Consider the following 15,928-nt stretch of genomic DNA (forward strand, 5'->3'; position numbering starts at 1 on the left):
TTTTCGGTCTGCTCAATCTTCCCCCACCGCATATGTATATATATGTACTTTGTCAAGGGGAGCGGGGTCTATCTTTCTCAGGAGCCGCCGATGAAAAGCTCCAAGGCATCCAGTTGGGCATGAAATGGGGCTACCAATCGCAACTTCACGATTATTCCCTGTCTCTCCGAATACAAAATTGCGCACGTAGCATACAATTGCTAAGTCGAGCACGAATGTCGAAATTGTTCTTTTCTACGAAATGATGAGGAGGATACTATCAGTTTCCCGCCTATGCTAGTTATGTCTACTACTCCCTCTTCTCTACACTTGGATCCGGATCTCTTTGATCCTAGCTGGGTTGCTTTGCCTAACGACAAGGGTGCCACTGGCGGACTGTCGTTCGCTTCAACCCAGATACGCAATAGCTGGATCGTCAGACTTGATTTCAGGCAAAATTCGGGTTCGTCTAGTATTCATTTTCTCATGGCAGAAGACAACAGAATCTGGATTGACTCATGTTCTTACATTGGCCCATACAGCACCGAAGGGGGAGAAGAGCCACGGAACTGGATTTTATGTCAATATCCCGGGTACCAAAGCCCACGTTATCCTCACTGCCGCGCATAATCTCGTTGATAAGCAAAATAAGCCGTCTCAGGATTTGCAGTTTTACGACCCCTTACAAGGCGCCATTATCAAACCCGGAGATCCGGACATCTTCGTATCCCCTTCATACTCGTCAAGGCCACGGACCGAAACTGACTTTGGAGCAATCCGTGTACCGACCAGCACGTCTGTATCCCGTGGGTTTGGGTTTGCTTTGAAACTTGCCGAAGAAAGCCTGCGTGATAAAAGTCTACAGATTTGCGGATTTCCCTCGGACTGCACTCGACCCGAACCATCTACCAGCTCTGGGGACTGCAAGCGCTGGAATCGGAGTCGCATAGAATACCAGATAGCCACGGCAAAGGGGTTGAGCGGGGCACCGGTATTTATGCCATTCAAGGGTCATGACACGGTTGTTGGTATTCAGTGCGTCTTCCTTTATTTATATGCATTATAAATACATACCACACGGTGTCAAGCTGATAAAAATATCTTAGCACAAACGGGAGTGATCTTCATCGTGGAAATAGCAAAGGGTGCCGGCTTAGCGAGACGGTCCTGGAGCAAATCTTCCGATGGCTGGGGGTAAGCCACGAAGAGAAGGCTCTCAGAGTCTTTCCTTCCAAAGATGCACCTCTTGAGGGTCTATATCTTCGCTTTCCTCCATTCGAGCAACATGGCTGGGTACGCCTGGGAGAGAAGGGCCTTGAAACCACTTTTGATATCTTCCCAGCCTACGCACCCACATCAAACCTGACCGGCAAACCCACTTATGTATTTCGGTTCCGACATCCGCGCGGATGGCCTCAATCCAGAGAGAAGCAGCGATGGGTTCTCTGGGATTACGTGAGGCAAGTCGTGACGCTGACTGATAAGTTAGAAGACTGCTGTTTCCCCTATCTTGTCCGGATCGAGCCAAAGAAGAATTCAAAGAAGAAACCAACAAACAGTTCCGAGATGTTTCGTATTGTGCTAGAGCGCAAGGATCCAGGGAACCCTGCTGATATAGGTCAACTTGTTGAGTTTCGCATGGCGAATTTTTTACTTAAAGAGGAAGATATCGAGATGGAAGAGATGGATACACCGGAGGTGGGGTTTATGAAGCATTACATCAATAAACCTGCTAAGGTATGTTTTAAGGCAGCTGTTTAGTCCCTTTGGATTTCGACTAATGAGGGCTGTTAGTTCAATAATATGTGTTTCGAGTGAATGGGGTTTGGATAAGGAACCGCGCTTGAACCTTAGTTCCTTCGAGGTATCTATACTATGATATTGCCCAATACTAAACCTTAGGTAGACACAGGTTTACGCTTATATTTTTGTCCATCACTTAGACTTGTGTCTGACTGGCCCCCTTAATTTTATTGGCTAGGTCCGCCATATGCCTCTTGAATGAGCGTATTCCCCTAGAACTCAGGTCCCGCAAATTCTGCAAAGTCCGCAGTATCCACGCTTTCCACGACCTTATTGCTTTGTGGCACCGTGGAACCAGTGCACGACCAGCAATGATCCCACTGTCTATTAGGATAACAACTCCTGCGACAAACGGAATCAGCTGGCCGGGGACCAGGAGGTCTGTTGTAGGCGATAACTGATTCCAGTGCAGCGTGAGTTCCACTGCCAATACCATCAAGATCCAAGTTATCCATCTCATGGCATGGATATAGGGGGTCATCTCGTTCTTTTTCCACCCAAGGGTATTCTCTATTTTCAAAACTTCCCTCTTAGTCCTTTCCTCCGTCCTCCCATTAATCCAGCACTCGCATACGATGACCATGATCCGCAAAACCTTCCACGCAAAGCTCAATGATGTGGCTGCATCAATTACAAAGTACACCAGCGCGAGGTACCTAAACCATCCATCAAGCCTTACCGGTGCAAAAAAGAACACCAGGTTTTTCGTGCCCAACAGTGGAAGCCTTTTCACCAACACCGCGAACGTCCACAATAGCGCCGCGCATAGCCCCAGTTCTGTCAGGAGGATAGCCACCACGCCTGTCAGCTCCCCAACAATCGCCCGAGCATTGTCCAGCGTCGATTTTGCCATCAGTGACACGCTGAACACCATAAACAATGTGATGACGCTTTCCGCGGCACTGAATTTAGCACGCGCTGCAAATACGAACCATGATGCAAGAATAGCGAGGGCGATTGAGGTCGCAGCTATCGTAAGACCCTTGCCATATTCGTTTTTGGGCTCTTCACCATCTCCAGTGGCGGGTGTATTGGTATCATCAACCTCGTCAGGGCCATAGTTGTAGAGAATCATACCCAGGCCTTGTAGATAGAACCCGACACGCACGCCCAATCCATAAAGATCTTGGGCTGCCTCAGGGTTACCGATTGTAATTTCACCGCGGTTTGACAAGGCTGACATGGCTGGGTAGAGGCTGGGTAGGTGTCGGGTGAGGCTCTGGAGAGCAGGAAAAGGGGTGGGATACTTCACAAAGGAAATGATATCCGGGATGATGTAGGGGGGGAGTAAGATTATGGGAAGTGGGAGTTTTATTACTTTGAACCGCTCACAGAAGAGTGACATCTATGATTTATCCCAGCAGATCGTGTCCGCCAGTGATGGGCGAGCTTCCTGCCAGGGCATCAGATGCCTAACTGACGAGGCGGGCAGCAGCAGTCCGGTATGCAATAACTACCTAGATATGAGAGCTGGATAGTTAAGTAATCAGCCTCGTTCACTGACAGCACTTCATCAGGGTCGGCCTTAGGCGACTTTGATCTTCTCTGCAACGACCCAATCCCCTTCTACCCCTATCCATGCAGGGTGATATCATAATAACGAATGCAGGACGCCTACGAAGCGGGCAGCCATGAGTTTGGCGTGCCGCAACCCGCAGTCAATCTAACCACCATCAACAAGGAGAGCCAGCGCATTCTCCCAAAGATCAGCAGGTAGGGATTTCGGATGCAAGGGATGCCAGCATTCAAGTTGACAGTGACTGCTGAGAAAAAAAGGGGGATGGTGTGTGTTTTGATACATCAGTCTCTATTGAAGGGAAACATTAAAAGGAGAGAGAACGATCCCAGTCTGAGCAAATGCCCTTCATCAATCAGTCTTATATACCCACGGATTCCTACCATAGTCATCACGGTTGGCTATAACTGTCCCATTCTGCTTCGTCTTCTTTTGTTACGTTGATCCAAACGTATACCAAACTCACTTCATTCCCTGATATCTACCAACTATCAACTACCAGCGACGATGGCATCCATCTACGATCTAGCAAAATCTGGCCAGCTCACCAAGGAGCACATGACCAACAGGGAAATGATTCGTGACCTGAATACAATTCATCCCCGAACGAAGCTCACTCCCCTCGGCATTGCAGTTTGGTTCAGCCATGTCAAAGTAGTCAAACTGCTACTCAAGAATGGCGCCAATCCCGACGGCAAAGACCCTACCAAAGTCCAGAACAAAGACCCTAGCAAAGACCCTAGCAAAGACTATGATCCAGTACGCCCGCCGCTCTGGGTTGCAGCTGCAAGGTCCAAGGAGAGAGTGGGAGCCATGATGCAACTCCTCCTTAACGCGGGCGCGGATCCGAACATCGTCTCTACCGTGGACGACAACTCGAGCCCTCTCCTCGCAGCTGTGAAGACGTACAAACCCCCTTACTTGCTCAACGCATTGGTAGACAGGGGCGCAGACCCGGACCAGAAAAATAAGCATAAAGAGACACCCAGGGAAATTGCGGAGGCCCGCGGTGATCCTGATACGATAAAGGCGCTGCGGAAGCGAAAGGAACGCTCGCTGGGATGGCTCCACTGGATTGGTGTGATTGTCAGCATCATAGTGGGCGTCGTTGCGTGGGTGAATGCCTTCATTATGGTCGCTGCGGTTGGAGCTGCGGGTGCTGTGACTGCAGCAAGCCCGTATGTAACACATGTCATTAAAAGGAGGTTCCAGATGAGTGGGATTTTTGACGAGAAGGTCTGGCCAGAGGTGAGTACGCCCAGAACCTTTTTTCTGGACCTGATATACGTGATGATTTATAAAAAGGGGCTACGGGGGATCAGTCGAGGGGGTCAAGCTATAGTTATTTGGTATATACTAATCCGTTGGTGTAGAAGCTGAAACAATCCGAGCCCAAGGAGGAGTTCCAGAAAGATGCGAAGGATTTCATCGAGGGGAACGACTTGAACAAGTTCTTCCCGTCCGATGACCCTTTCCTGCAGACGGTGGTTGATAAGGCCACCAAGCTGGAGGCCAACCCTGACAATACCCTCGACACAAAGGCCTTGACCCGGTTGGCCCTCTTCCAACCTATCATGTATTGCGGTGGGTATTAATCTCAAATTCAGTCAGATAGTTATCCGATAACTGTTTGATCGATGGTTGACTAATGGATGATATACATAGATGACAGTGGCTCTATGAACGAGGGTAATCGAGTTGAGCACCAAATCGATATCGTCGAGCGCATTGCAAGCATCGCCACACGCATCATCCCAGACGATGAAGGCATCAAGGCGCGGTTCATCAACCGCAACACAGAAATCATGATCTACCAGCGGACCCTCGGTGAGCTCAGACAACTCATGGGACAGCAGGCTCCCTATGGGCCAACAGAACTCGGCACGAATCTGAGAAGCAGGATTCTTGAACCACTGGTATATCAGCCGCTAAGAACAAACAGCCTGCGACGACCAGTTCTTGTCTCTATCATCACGGACGGCTGTCCAGAGGGTGAAAAAACTGGAACGCTAAAGGAAGCGATTCTTGAATGCGGAAGTCGCTTGAAGGCTGCTGGATACGATCGAAGAGGTAAGCAGAAATAACTAATAAAAGGGTTAACTATTCATCCCCTGCTAACTAACTACCCGCAGTGGTCCGCTTCCAGATCAGCCAAATCGGACCTGACCGTGATGCAAAAGCCTTTCTAAAGTCTCTAATGCGTGAGGATCAACTGCAGGATGTTCTATACTGCACAACTGGTGAGCAAGGAGATCTCAGAAACCTCGAGTCACGAAGTTAATGACACTAACTATCATGCAGGCAGCTTGGACGAGAAGTTTGCGGAATTCCGTGATAATGAGACTCGACTCGAGCAATGGGTAAGCCTGTCCTTGCGTATGGCAGGAGAAGTAGCTTGCCTGTCGCTGACCAGACTTTTCTCCGTCTTTTTTATACAGCTCCTCAAACTCTTGATGAGTCCAATCATGGATGCCCATCAGTCTTAGACGGGACTCACCAGTCACTCAACTACTTCGCCATGACAAGTTAACTGTTGGTTACTCCGTAGTTATGGCTGGGGCTGGTTATGGCGCCGAAGATGCTGGTTAGCTATCATCGCCGGTCACTGACCTGATTTTTCCTCCACTTAACGTGATTTTATGCATATTCCACACTGTCTCCATGATGATCCTATAAATATTCCTTCAGCTCTCCTACCATCTTTCTACACGTAATGCGTTAAGATAGTTAAGCAGCCTTCCGAAGGTCTATAGATGGAGCACTGCCCGCCTGCTCGCCTCGTAATTAGTTAACCAAGATAACTTAACCAGCCTCGCCAAGGCAGCTCCTTCAGCTCCGTTGCTGCTCAGCCGGAGGTCGATCAGGTTGCTTCAGAGCCGCTGATTTTTTCTCCTTTCGAAAGATGTGTTCGAGGCTTCATGGAAGAGTGTGGCCGTTTTGCGCGTTGAGTGTCTATAGTTAATCATGCCGGGAGTTCCATCAGGCCGCGGTTGCGATGCTTGCAGGAAGCAGAAGAAAAAGGTGCTGCAGCCACTTGAGTAACTATGAACGGCAACAAACAAACAAACAACAGACTGGCTAATGCGGAGAGGACTGTATAGTGTGATCAAGGACGGCCATCGTGTGCGCGATGTACTCGGCTGAATATCCCGTGCATCGGCGCGGGCCTGCAGAGATACAAGTTCAAGCAGGAGAATGTCTTTCGCAGCAGCCAGCAGAGCCAGCAGAGCCAGTCGAAGAGCCTGACGACCAGGAAGAAGCCCGCCGTCGGCCAGTTACCGAATTTCGAGACCCTCGTCTTTGTCGAAGAGATCCCCCGGGTGCCTGTTAACGGGATAACAGCGCTGCGGAACAGCTTTATCGAGACGATGAAGCCGACGACCGACTTGAGATACAACCTCGCCTGGTCCTTTGGCGGCTTTCTGGTGGACATCCCACGGCGTCTGGGGGTCAATGAAGCCCTGGACTCGGCGGTGCAGGTGCTGGTTGATTCGCATCAGGACTTCTGCGCCGGGCTGGGAGTTACTTCGCGAGTGCTGGTAGGATACTCCAGAGCTCTCAGGATGCTCAGATCGTACCTCAACGACCCAGTCAAGGCGCGAACGTCTGAGACTCTCTGCTCGGTCATGGTCTTGCTGATGTGCCAGGTGAGACGCCGGATCACTGATCTATGTACTAAATTTATTGTTCTACAATCTCCTGACATTGTCTATGCAGCGGTTTATCGGTATCACTGAGGGTGACTTTACGGGCCACTGCGAAGGAGCCGCCCAGTTGTTAAGGGCTAGAAGATACTATGATCCAAACGACGAGTTCGAAAGCAAACTAGTCCTCTCACTGCGAGGGCCGGTGGTATGACCCCGTTTGTAGCCTTTTTTTCCTGGCACGTACAGCTATGCTTACTCCTCTTTGACAGGTCTTTGAGGGACTTCTCAACCAAAAGATCCAGTTTACTCCCGAAGAATGGAAAACCCTTGTGGAAAACCATCTTGACGGAGTAACTCCCGAAGGCAGGATGATGCGTGGTGTTGCCAAAGTGCCAGGCCTCCTGAACCGAGCCAGAAAGGCCCGCAAAGACGGAGTGACAGACGAGCATCTGCTAATAGATGCATTGGCAGCATACCACATGGCAAAAGGGGCGGCAGACGAGCTACGAGAAAAGTACAAGAAGGCCGGTCTTCCCCCAAAGGGCGAGTTTTCGTTCAAGGACCCTATTGTTATGGCCCACTCGTTCTACCAGCGCTCCTTTGGCCTCAGTCTTACCGTCGTCATCATTCTCAGTTGTGTGGTTACTGGAATCGACCCGGGCAACGCTGTTGTGGTAGACCCGTCAATATACATTGACGAGATACTTGAAATTGCGGGCTCTGCGATGATATACAGGCCGCTGGCGGCAAGCTTCGTGCCCATGTGTTTAATGATGGCGTGGATATCTACTGGGGACCTGGCAAGAAGGAAAACCATTGAAGCTGCTCTAAAGGCATACGAGAATGACTATGCAGAAGGACAGGCTGTAGTAATGACTCCGAAGGTCGAACAGATATCTCGCATGCTACGATTAGTCGACTTGGACGTTTGACCCGTGGCCATGTTGATGATTCGTTTACTCTTCTCACCCCCCATGCAGGAATGATCAATTATGACACTTTCCCATAGCTCAAGAGGCAGGCCTCTTCTGTAGATATCATAGATACATTGCTTATACATAACAGATATCCTATCTTACAACATGCCTTTAATTTCTTCAGAATCGATATTCAAACTGAACTGCTCCATGTATTTTATGATTACAGATCTCGTATGTAGTCTTCGCTGCACATGTGTATTTTATTAAGGTTCTTCAATTTCATTGGACAACAAATTTCAAGATACGGGCCTGTTACCATAAGCATAAAACTTCAAAATCCTTTCATCAAATTTCACGGAAAGAATCGACAAAAACTAGCAACAACAAGACGCAGATATGGATTCCCTCGACAGCAATACGGGAAATGGAGAAGATAAAGCGGTATCAGCATCTAAACGGGCTAGGAAGCGGAAGCGTGGGAACCGAAACAACGACGATGAGAATGGAATCAAAAAGCCTCGAATGTCAGCAAATGGCGTTGAATCTGAGCAAACATCTCGAAAGATGATTCAAAATGGCACCGTTACCCATGAAAGTAATATATCCAACCCCAGAGGCCACTCGAAAAATGGCACAGCCAATCTCAAGGAAAAGGCCAGGGTTCTTCTTGAAACGAGAAAAAAACTCCCTATCTTTGCGCACGCAGATGAGATACGTGCTCATCTTCGACGGACAGATGTCATGCTGCTTGTCGGAGAGACAGGAAGTGGTAAAAGTACCCAGGTGCCTCAATTCCTTATCGACGAGCACTGGTGTCGCCCAAAATCAGTCAAGATACCATCTTCCGGCAACAAGCAAACAGCCACCGTCGGAGGCTGCATAGCCATTACCCAGCCTAGGCGTGTGGCAGCCGTCTCCCTGGCACGAAGAGTGGCAGAAGAAGTTGGCTGTCCGCTTGGTTCTTCATCACCTGCGAGCAAGGTTGGCTATGCTGTGCGTTTTGATACCTCTGTTTCTCCGAGCACTCGTATCAAATTCATGACAGATGGAATGCTGTTGCAAGAAATGCTGAGTGACCCGTGGTTGACAAAGTACAGCGCTATAGTTGTTGATGAGGTTCATGAGAGGGGTATCAATGTTGACTTGCTCCTTGGGTTCCTGAGAAACATTGCTACAGGATGCAAGGAAGGGAGAGGAGGAGTCCCGCTCAAGATTGTGGTCATGAGTGCCACAGCGGATATGGAGAGTTTGCTCTCGTTTTTTACTGATGGATACACACAAACGTCAAATGCTCCGCTGGAACCTATGAAGGAAGATGATGCCGGTTCTAATGCTCAGAAACCAAATACTTCAACGCCCTCAGCAAAGGGGAAAGATATTCAAAGAAAACCGGATCAGATTTCAGTCTGTCATATAAAGGGCCGCCAGTTCCCTGTCACCACTATATATTCTCCGGTACCGGTCCCTGACTTCGTGGATGCAGCCCTCAAAACAATTTTCCAGATTCACTACAAGGAACCATTGCCTGGTGATATTCTAGTCTTCTTAACTGGCCAAGAGACGGTGGAAAACTTGGAGTATCTGGTCAATGACTATGCTAGTACCATGGATAAGGAACTGCCAAAAGTGCTAGCTGTACCTCTCTTTGCAGCTCTTCCGCAGGTTGCTCAACAACGAGTCTTCCTGTCCACACCTCCGAGGACAAGGAAGGTTATTTTAGCTACGAACATTGCTGAAACTTCCGTGACTGTTCCTGGAGTGCGATATGTTATTGACTGCGGCAAGGCAAAGACGAAACAGTTCAGGACACGCCTTGGCCTAGATTCGCTGCTTGTTAAACCGATATCAAAATCTGCTGCTATCCAAAGGAAAGGCCGTGCTGGTCGAGAAGCGCCAGGACAATGCTACCGTTTATACCCCGAGAAGGAATACCTTGCCTTACCGGAGACCAACACTCCTGAGATCCTGCGATGTGATGTGAGCCAAGCTATATTAACGATGAAAGCCAGGGGAGTAGATGATATCGTCGGGTTCCCCTTTCTCACACCTCCTCCTCGAGATGCAATTGAAAAGGCGTTATTACAGCTTTTCAATATTAACGCTCTGGATGAGACGGGGAAGATTAGCCCTATCGGTAGCCGGATAGCCAAACTTCCCCTTACTGCGCCGCTAGGCCGGGTGCTCCTTGCTGGGGCAGAGAAGGGGCCTCGTTGTCTCAGGGACGTCATCGATATTATTTCATGTCTGAGTGTAGAGAATATCTTCTTAAACACATCATCAGAGGAGAAGAAAGAACAGGCAGATCTGGCAAGGCGCGACTTATACCGGAGGGAGGGGGACCATTTGACCATGCTTGCCACTGTCCGCGCGTATGCGGCTGAAAACGCGGACCGAAGGGCATGGGCTGAACGACACCTTGTCTCTCATAGAGCAATGCAGGCAGTTATGGTACGCCTATACTTTGGGATAATTTTCCATGTTTTCTCAGCTAACAGACCGTTAGGATGTACGCAAACAGCTGTTGGCCCAGTGTAAACAGTCAAAGTTATTTGGAGATACGTCCTTTAAAGACGACGACTCTACGCCCCTGGGAAATGAAGATCCAGTCCCGATACTGACCAGTTTTCTTACTGGGTTTGCCACAAACACGGCACGACTTTTCCCTGATGGCAGCTATCGTACTCTGGTAGGGAATCAGACTGTGGCCATACATCCATCCAGTGTACTCTTTGGCAGGAAAGTTGAGGCAATCATATACAATGAATTCGTCTTTACAACTCGAAGCTATGCAAGGGGTGTTAGCGCCGTGCAGATGAACTGGATTGGAGAAGTGCTGGCTGGTCCTTCATAAGATATAAATATAAACTAGATAGAAAACATGTTGCAAGTGCAAGGATACCACCAGATGCCACCAACGACCCTCACATGCTGTATATACACAAATGCACCACTGCCAATTTTGCTTAGTTGTTCTTTTTCTCCTTGCTTCTCAGTCTATCTGTCCCGTGGAACCAGTCCAAAAACCCAATAGATCCGTAGTTCAAATTGAACTTCTCATGATGCAAATCATGCATCTTGGCCTTTCCACTTAAGAAGTCATACCCGCTATGCACAGTTGCGGTATTGAATAGCTCATAGCTCATAAATAACCAAAAGGTAATGATATGGCTGTTGAGTATTTGCGGAGGAAGAGTAATCGGCAGCACATTTGCTCCTATCTGCTCCAGTGGGTGGGCATATTGGGCCGCCAGGGCTACAGGAGCAGTGAACTTGTGGTGCCGCTTGTGAATCCTGACATAAAAGTACGGGTAATGGAGGAGTCGATGAGCGTAGTAGAAGAGGGCTTCACGCATTAATATGCTAAGCACAAAGTCTCGGGCCACGATTGCGAATGGTGGCAAAGTCGGAAGCACCTGATATGAAGGTGGGATGATGTTTTTATGGACCAGGGTGAGCAGGAGTATGTGTAGTGATGTGGAAAGCAGCTGGTTCTTCAGTACGTAGAAGAAGCAGTGCCATATCTCCTTGGCTGTGGGCTGCTTTGGAGCTGGTTGGATCTTGTGTCTTTGGGAGAACTCCGGGGCCCATTTATCGAGACTGAGATAGATTGCGGACGGTATCCAGAAGGCCACCAGCTGGACGAGAGAGGTTCCGACAAATTCTATCGTTGTGGGAGAGTAGCTTGAGACGAGAGAGGCCCAGCCGGCTTCAATCTTAGGATAAATCGTCTCCATGATCGATATCAACGGCCAAATATCGAGATGGCAGCTATTATACGGAGAAGATAAAAAGAGTATATTATATTGAAAGATAATACCCCGACTTGAACTTGTCTGCTCGAACATCCTGGGGTTCTTCTTTAGATATAAAAAGTTTGAAACGCCGAACGTTGAGTTTATTTTTAGTTTGCATGTGCCGGACCTCGGCACAATCCCTGTCCCGTGGGGAGCGTGTAAAATAGGGCGTGTTGCTATATTATGGACAACGACGCCGAGGTAGACAACATTTGTTTGACAGGCATGTTACTATTATTGATAAGATGGGATTCAGATGAAATTTCGGGCGAGAATATGTTTAATAATTCAATTCATCGATGGTTAACGAGGCTTTCCTGAGCTGTGTTCTAACTGTGCTTGAACCAAATGGTGGAACGGGTCAGGGGTAAGTTAACTAGTTAAAGGAACCAACCACTGACAAGCAATTCAATCATACAAATCCATCGGTTTAGTGAAATCTCTTTTTGTAGCCTGGGGAGCGGAGACTTTGATACCACTCTCCATGCGCGAAAGAGTCATGTCATAGCCCTTCTGGTCGCACCATGACTTCACCATCTTGACTGCATTCTTGATCTCACGTCCATTCAGCTGCCACATGGAAAGCTCTTTCAAGTCTTCCTCGTTCAAATCACCCAGGGCGCTCTTCTCTTCCTTGCGGCCCGCCGTGGCAGGTAAAGGAGGCAGCCGGCTCAGGAACTTGGTCCAAACCTGGAGCCTAGCTGACGGGGATAGCGATTTGAACAACAGATGGAGGTTGATGCGAGATCTGAAGGCTGTGTCAATGGTGTCGTAGAGGTTAGTGGTCAGGAAGATGACACCGCGGTAATACTCGAGTTCGCGGAGGAAGATGGATACGAGCTCATTGCGGTGGATGTCGTTTGGGTTACGCTCTGCCATAAAGACGTCTGCTTCGTCAAGGAGGATGACAGCGTTCCATTCTAGGGCCAGCTCGAAGACCTTTTTGATGTTATTTCCGAGCTCTGCCGCCTGGATGCCCAGGTCTTCAGCCTGGAGGTAAAATAAAGGTTTGCGGCATCTGTCGGCAACTAAATTATTTTGTTAGCAGGATGTCCTCGCTTCCAGGAGTTCGTGTCTTTCTTACCTGCTTCGGCGGTGAGGGTCTTTCCTGTGCCAGGAGGCCCGGAAAGGAGAATATTCAATCCTTGACCTGGGCGGTGTTAGACATCACAATATATCTGCAATCCCAAAACTGACTGACCTTTCCCAGTTATGACATCATCCGACATCTTCATCGAACTATAGTGGTGTTCAACGAAGGACAGTATCAGGTCCTTCTGCTGCTCGTCATATACCAAGTGATCATAAGCCTCGTCATTCCATTTGACCTGTTCAATATCCTCGACATAAAAGTTGACTTTACCCGTTAGCACTATGAATGTCCTTCAGATAAATGGCACACTTACGCCACTCCTTATTTTTCAGGGCGAAGCCCTCGAGAAACGGACACATGTACATCATCTCATCCCCTAGACCAAGGATGCCTTTTTTGTTCCTTTCTTGATCTTCTATTGAAATGTGCTTTGTCGTCCTCGGTTTAACTCCGCCGGTAAGGCTGGCGTTGTTCGGACCAGTTATATGCAACATGAACTTCTCAGTCTCGGGGTCCTTATCTGTTGGGAGAATACGCGTTTTGCGTTTAATCGGATTCTCAACTCCGTTTTCAGTGTTTCGTTGAGCTTCATGGTGCTTATTGTATCCCACAACATCAATCAGAATCCTTCCATCCACCTAGACAAGTTTGGTTAGCAAACCATATGTATTCACTGGAAGGTTCGAAACTAGTAGAAGCCATACATTGTGTTTTATCATCCCATCTTTGCTCTTATAGAGAGCCACAGCAGTGTAAGAGCCATAAGAAAGCCTCTGATAGTCGAGCGACTTTCTCGCTCGCTTTATCAGGCGCGACTTGACAGCCTCTGGATCGTCATGGAACTTGAGCGGGTAAAATGGCAAATCTGTGATGGGGATATTACCCTCAAAGGCACAGATCACACCCTTATACTCGTCCCAGACATAATCTTGACCATCAAACTTCATGATCTTGCAACGTAGGCGCAGTATTTGTCGCGAATTGCACTTGATAATTTCGGTATTGATAACTTTACCCAGGAACTCGCAATCTCCTTCCCAGATATAAACTGGGGAACCAGTAGGAAAATAAGCCCAGAGCAGGTTGAACGAGGCAAGGCCACTGGCCTGTAGCGGCTGGATACGACTTCGAGTTTCAGCAAACATGTCATCCATCAAGGTCAGGAGGAGTTCGAGATGTTCGCGGAAAGGGGTGTCTTTGCCTGCATCCTTGAGCATTGCCGCAATCTCGTCTGCATTGAAGTAGAGCGGCGCAAAGGGGGTGGTGAACTCTGCTGCCTCTGTCTTTTCAAGGTATATTTCATCTTTCTCAACGATGTCCTTGAGTGCAGCAACCAGGAGGGGACTCTGGACGGTAATCTTGAAGTACTTCAGCGTAGGACGACCACTGATGACGGGCTTGTCTGGGTCCACGATCTTGTACACTTTGATGGCTGCTCGATCCTGAGCCTTGGAGACACTCTTGCTGAGCTGCTTAGGGGGGTAATCTACCCATCTCCGGTTGTCCTCGCGGCTGTCTTTGGCCTCATAGAGGATTTTGATAAGCGCGTCTGCTCCCTGGACGTTCTCTTCGGGGGCACTCGCGCTGTTTCGAGTCTGTGAGCGAGGCTTGATCTTGTCTCCAGTCCCAAACGTCCTGCATCTCCATCTCCAGATGGCCTCGGAGACGTTGAGTCCCATGCTGAGACTGTAGATAGTTACAGCTTCTAAGGGGGGTTGGTTGCTGGCTGTTTGGTTGATGATATTTGGTAGCAGTTCTCAGCTACCTACAACAGGAGACAGAGCAAAGTGAAAGAAAGCTGAAGAAACAATTGGAAACAAAAGGATTCTAGTCGCAGAGACTTTCAAAGGACAGCACGGTGAGTCTGCTGTGGTTTTATGCATGCAAAAGGGCTGCTAGCTGCCTTGCTGGCCTCTCTGTGTGAGCCTGCACCGGGCGCAGCAGGCAGGCAGATTTATATCCAGCAGCCAGGTTGAGTAACCAAAGAGAAAAACAAAGACAAGCACTGCCTTCAGGCCCCTGCAGGAAGTAAGTATCTGCCTAGGCCTAGCTATTCACTCTGCCTGCTCCAGCACTGGTTGGAACAGGGAGCTGGAGAGTCTGAGAAGAGTGGCTTGACCTGCATCCCAGCAGGCACCATTCAATGATTTACATCCAGCCAGGCAGCAGAAACTCCAGCTGAAGAAGACATCGGCAGCATGGTTAACCGCGCCACGGATACGACACGGGAAAGGAAAGCTCATAACTAACTAACTAGTGCGAGTCTGCTCGAAGCGATGAAGCAGGTTGATTTGTGTCTGTTCAGCCACGTTCACATTGAATCGCATGCTGAACGTTGCCCGCTGAAACGAAGGCTCCGACAATCTCGCCTATTGACCGATTTCGGATCGAGACTCGTCTATTTGGCCTGACCATGGATGGCCTCATGTTCTGTGTCTAGCTTCATAACATCCAGAGAATCCTGGAGCCTGAAAATTCCAGCTTGCGGCTCAGCTAGTTAACTATGTGGCTAGTTCAGGGGTTTACCAGCCGCAGCGGCCGCAGTAGTTAGGAGCTCTTCGATCTGGGATCAGACCTAGGTATACGAGTGTATGCGAGGCAATCCCTCTATACGGCTGACTGTTTGCCGTCAAGATCAGAGTCTGCGGCGGAGACGAGGACTGGGAGATGTCAGTTCTATTTCTGCTGGCGTTGTCTGCCCCTGAATAACTAGCCAGTTATAAGTTATGGCAACGAACGAGCCGGCTCGATAAGATCTAACATTCGCAATAATAATGATGACTGAAATGGGGCAAATAGGGGAAGTAAACACATCGAATCCTTCAGACGTTTGTTAACGACGGCGGATTCTCGAGATTCGAACAAGCTCTGCCCTTGCGAGTTCCACCTCCCGCAGCCTTCGGATGAGAGGGAAAGACATCCAACCGGATTACAAACTAGTTCCATGGAGTACACTGTGGGACAACTCGTCGGGGACTCCGTTGACTTATCAAGGAGTTCATAGTGCTGACGCGAGATCCCTTCAAGGAGTAGCACTTCATGAACGGCTAGCTACTTGATTCTTTTGGTTGCTTTACAGAGCGGCAACATGCAGCAGAGAATGCCATTATTCTCGCCTCTGAAGGATTCGATATCGGCTGGATAGCGAGGGAGTTCGCCAGGTCGGAATGTGGTGT

General features: G+C 48.9%; 7 protein-coding genes across 7 annotated transcripts; 4 read left to right on the forward strand and 3 right to left on the reverse strand.

Moving 5' to 3' along the window:
- Window positions 1-282: 282 nt before the first annotated feature.
- On the forward strand, window positions 283-1,740 carry ARB_05025 (uncharacterized protein; the record flags this gene model as incomplete). Its single annotated transcript, XM_003016687.1, has 3 exons — window positions 283-442; window positions 483-1,014; window positions 1,137-1,740. The coding sequence occupies 3 exons, from the start codon at window positions 283-285 to the stop codon at window positions 1,738-1,740; spliced, it is 1,296 nt and encodes a 431-aa protein (XP_003016733.1).
- A 178-nt stretch (window positions 1,741-1,918) lies between these two features.
- ARB_05026 (uncharacterized protein) lies at window positions 1,919-3,127 on the reverse strand (the record flags this gene model as incomplete). The annotated part of the gene is made up of 1 exon (XM_003016688.1): window positions 1,919-3,127. One exon carries the CDS (start codon window positions 3,125-3,127, stop codon window positions 1,919-1,921), a length of 1,209 nt encoding a protein of 402 aa, XP_003016734.1.
- A 678-nt stretch (window positions 3,128-3,805) lies between these two features.
- ARB_05027 (ankyrin repeat protein) lies at window positions 3,806-5,382 on the forward strand (the record flags this gene model as incomplete). Its single annotated transcript, XM_003016689.1, has 3 exons — window positions 3,806-4,546; window positions 4,672-4,882; window positions 4,964-5,382. 3 exons carry the CDS (start codon window positions 3,806-3,808, stop codon window positions 5,380-5,382), a joined length of 1,371 nt encoding a protein of 456 aa, XP_003016735.1.
- A 960-nt stretch (window positions 5,383-6,342) lies between these two features.
- On the forward strand, window positions 6,343-7,877 carry ARB_05028 (uncharacterized protein; the record flags this gene model as incomplete). Its single annotated transcript, XM_003016690.1, has 4 exons — window positions 6,343-6,393; window positions 6,472-6,945; window positions 7,016-7,150; window positions 7,215-7,877. The coding sequence occupies 4 exons, from the start codon at window positions 6,343-6,345 to the stop codon at window positions 7,875-7,877; spliced, it is 1,323 nt and encodes a 440-aa protein (XP_003016736.1).
- Window positions 7,878-8,261: 384 nt separating this feature from the next.
- Window positions 8,262-10,716, forward strand: ARB_05029 (uncharacterized protein; the record flags this gene model as incomplete). Its single annotated transcript, XM_003016691.1, has 2 exons — window positions 8,262-10,313; window positions 10,405-10,716. 2 exons carry the CDS (start codon window positions 8,262-8,264, stop codon window positions 10,714-10,716), a joined length of 2,364 nt encoding a protein of 787 aa, XP_003016737.1.
- Window positions 10,717-10,828: 112 nt separating this feature from the next.
- Window positions 10,829-11,599, reverse strand: ARB_05030 (uncharacterized protein; the record flags this gene model as incomplete). Its single annotated transcript, XM_003016692.1, has 1 exon — window positions 10,829-11,599. The coding sequence occupies one exon, from the start codon at window positions 11,597-11,599 to the stop codon at window positions 10,829-10,831; it is 771 nt and encodes a 256-aa protein (XP_003016738.1).
- Window positions 11,600-12,067: 468 nt separating this feature from the next.
- On the reverse strand, window positions 12,068-14,431 carry ARB_05031 (AAA family ATPase, putative; the record flags this gene model as incomplete). Its single annotated transcript, XM_003016693.1, has 4 exons — window positions 12,068-12,687; window positions 12,861-13,031; window positions 13,066-13,390; window positions 13,457-14,431. The coding sequence occupies 4 exons, from the start codon at window positions 14,429-14,431 to the stop codon at window positions 12,068-12,070; spliced, it is 2,091 nt and encodes a 696-aa protein (XP_003016739.1).
- Between the last annotated feature and the right edge of the window lie 1,497 nt (window positions 14,432-15,928).

Source organism: Trichophyton benhamiae (assembly GCF_000151125.1).
Source record: "Trichophyton benhamiae CBS 112371 chromosome Unknown contig01989.5, whole genome shotgun sequence".
In the NCBI taxonomy this organism is placed as follows: Eukaryota; Fungi; Ascomycota; class Eurotiomycetes; order Onygenales; family Arthrodermataceae; genus Trichophyton; species Trichophyton benhamiae.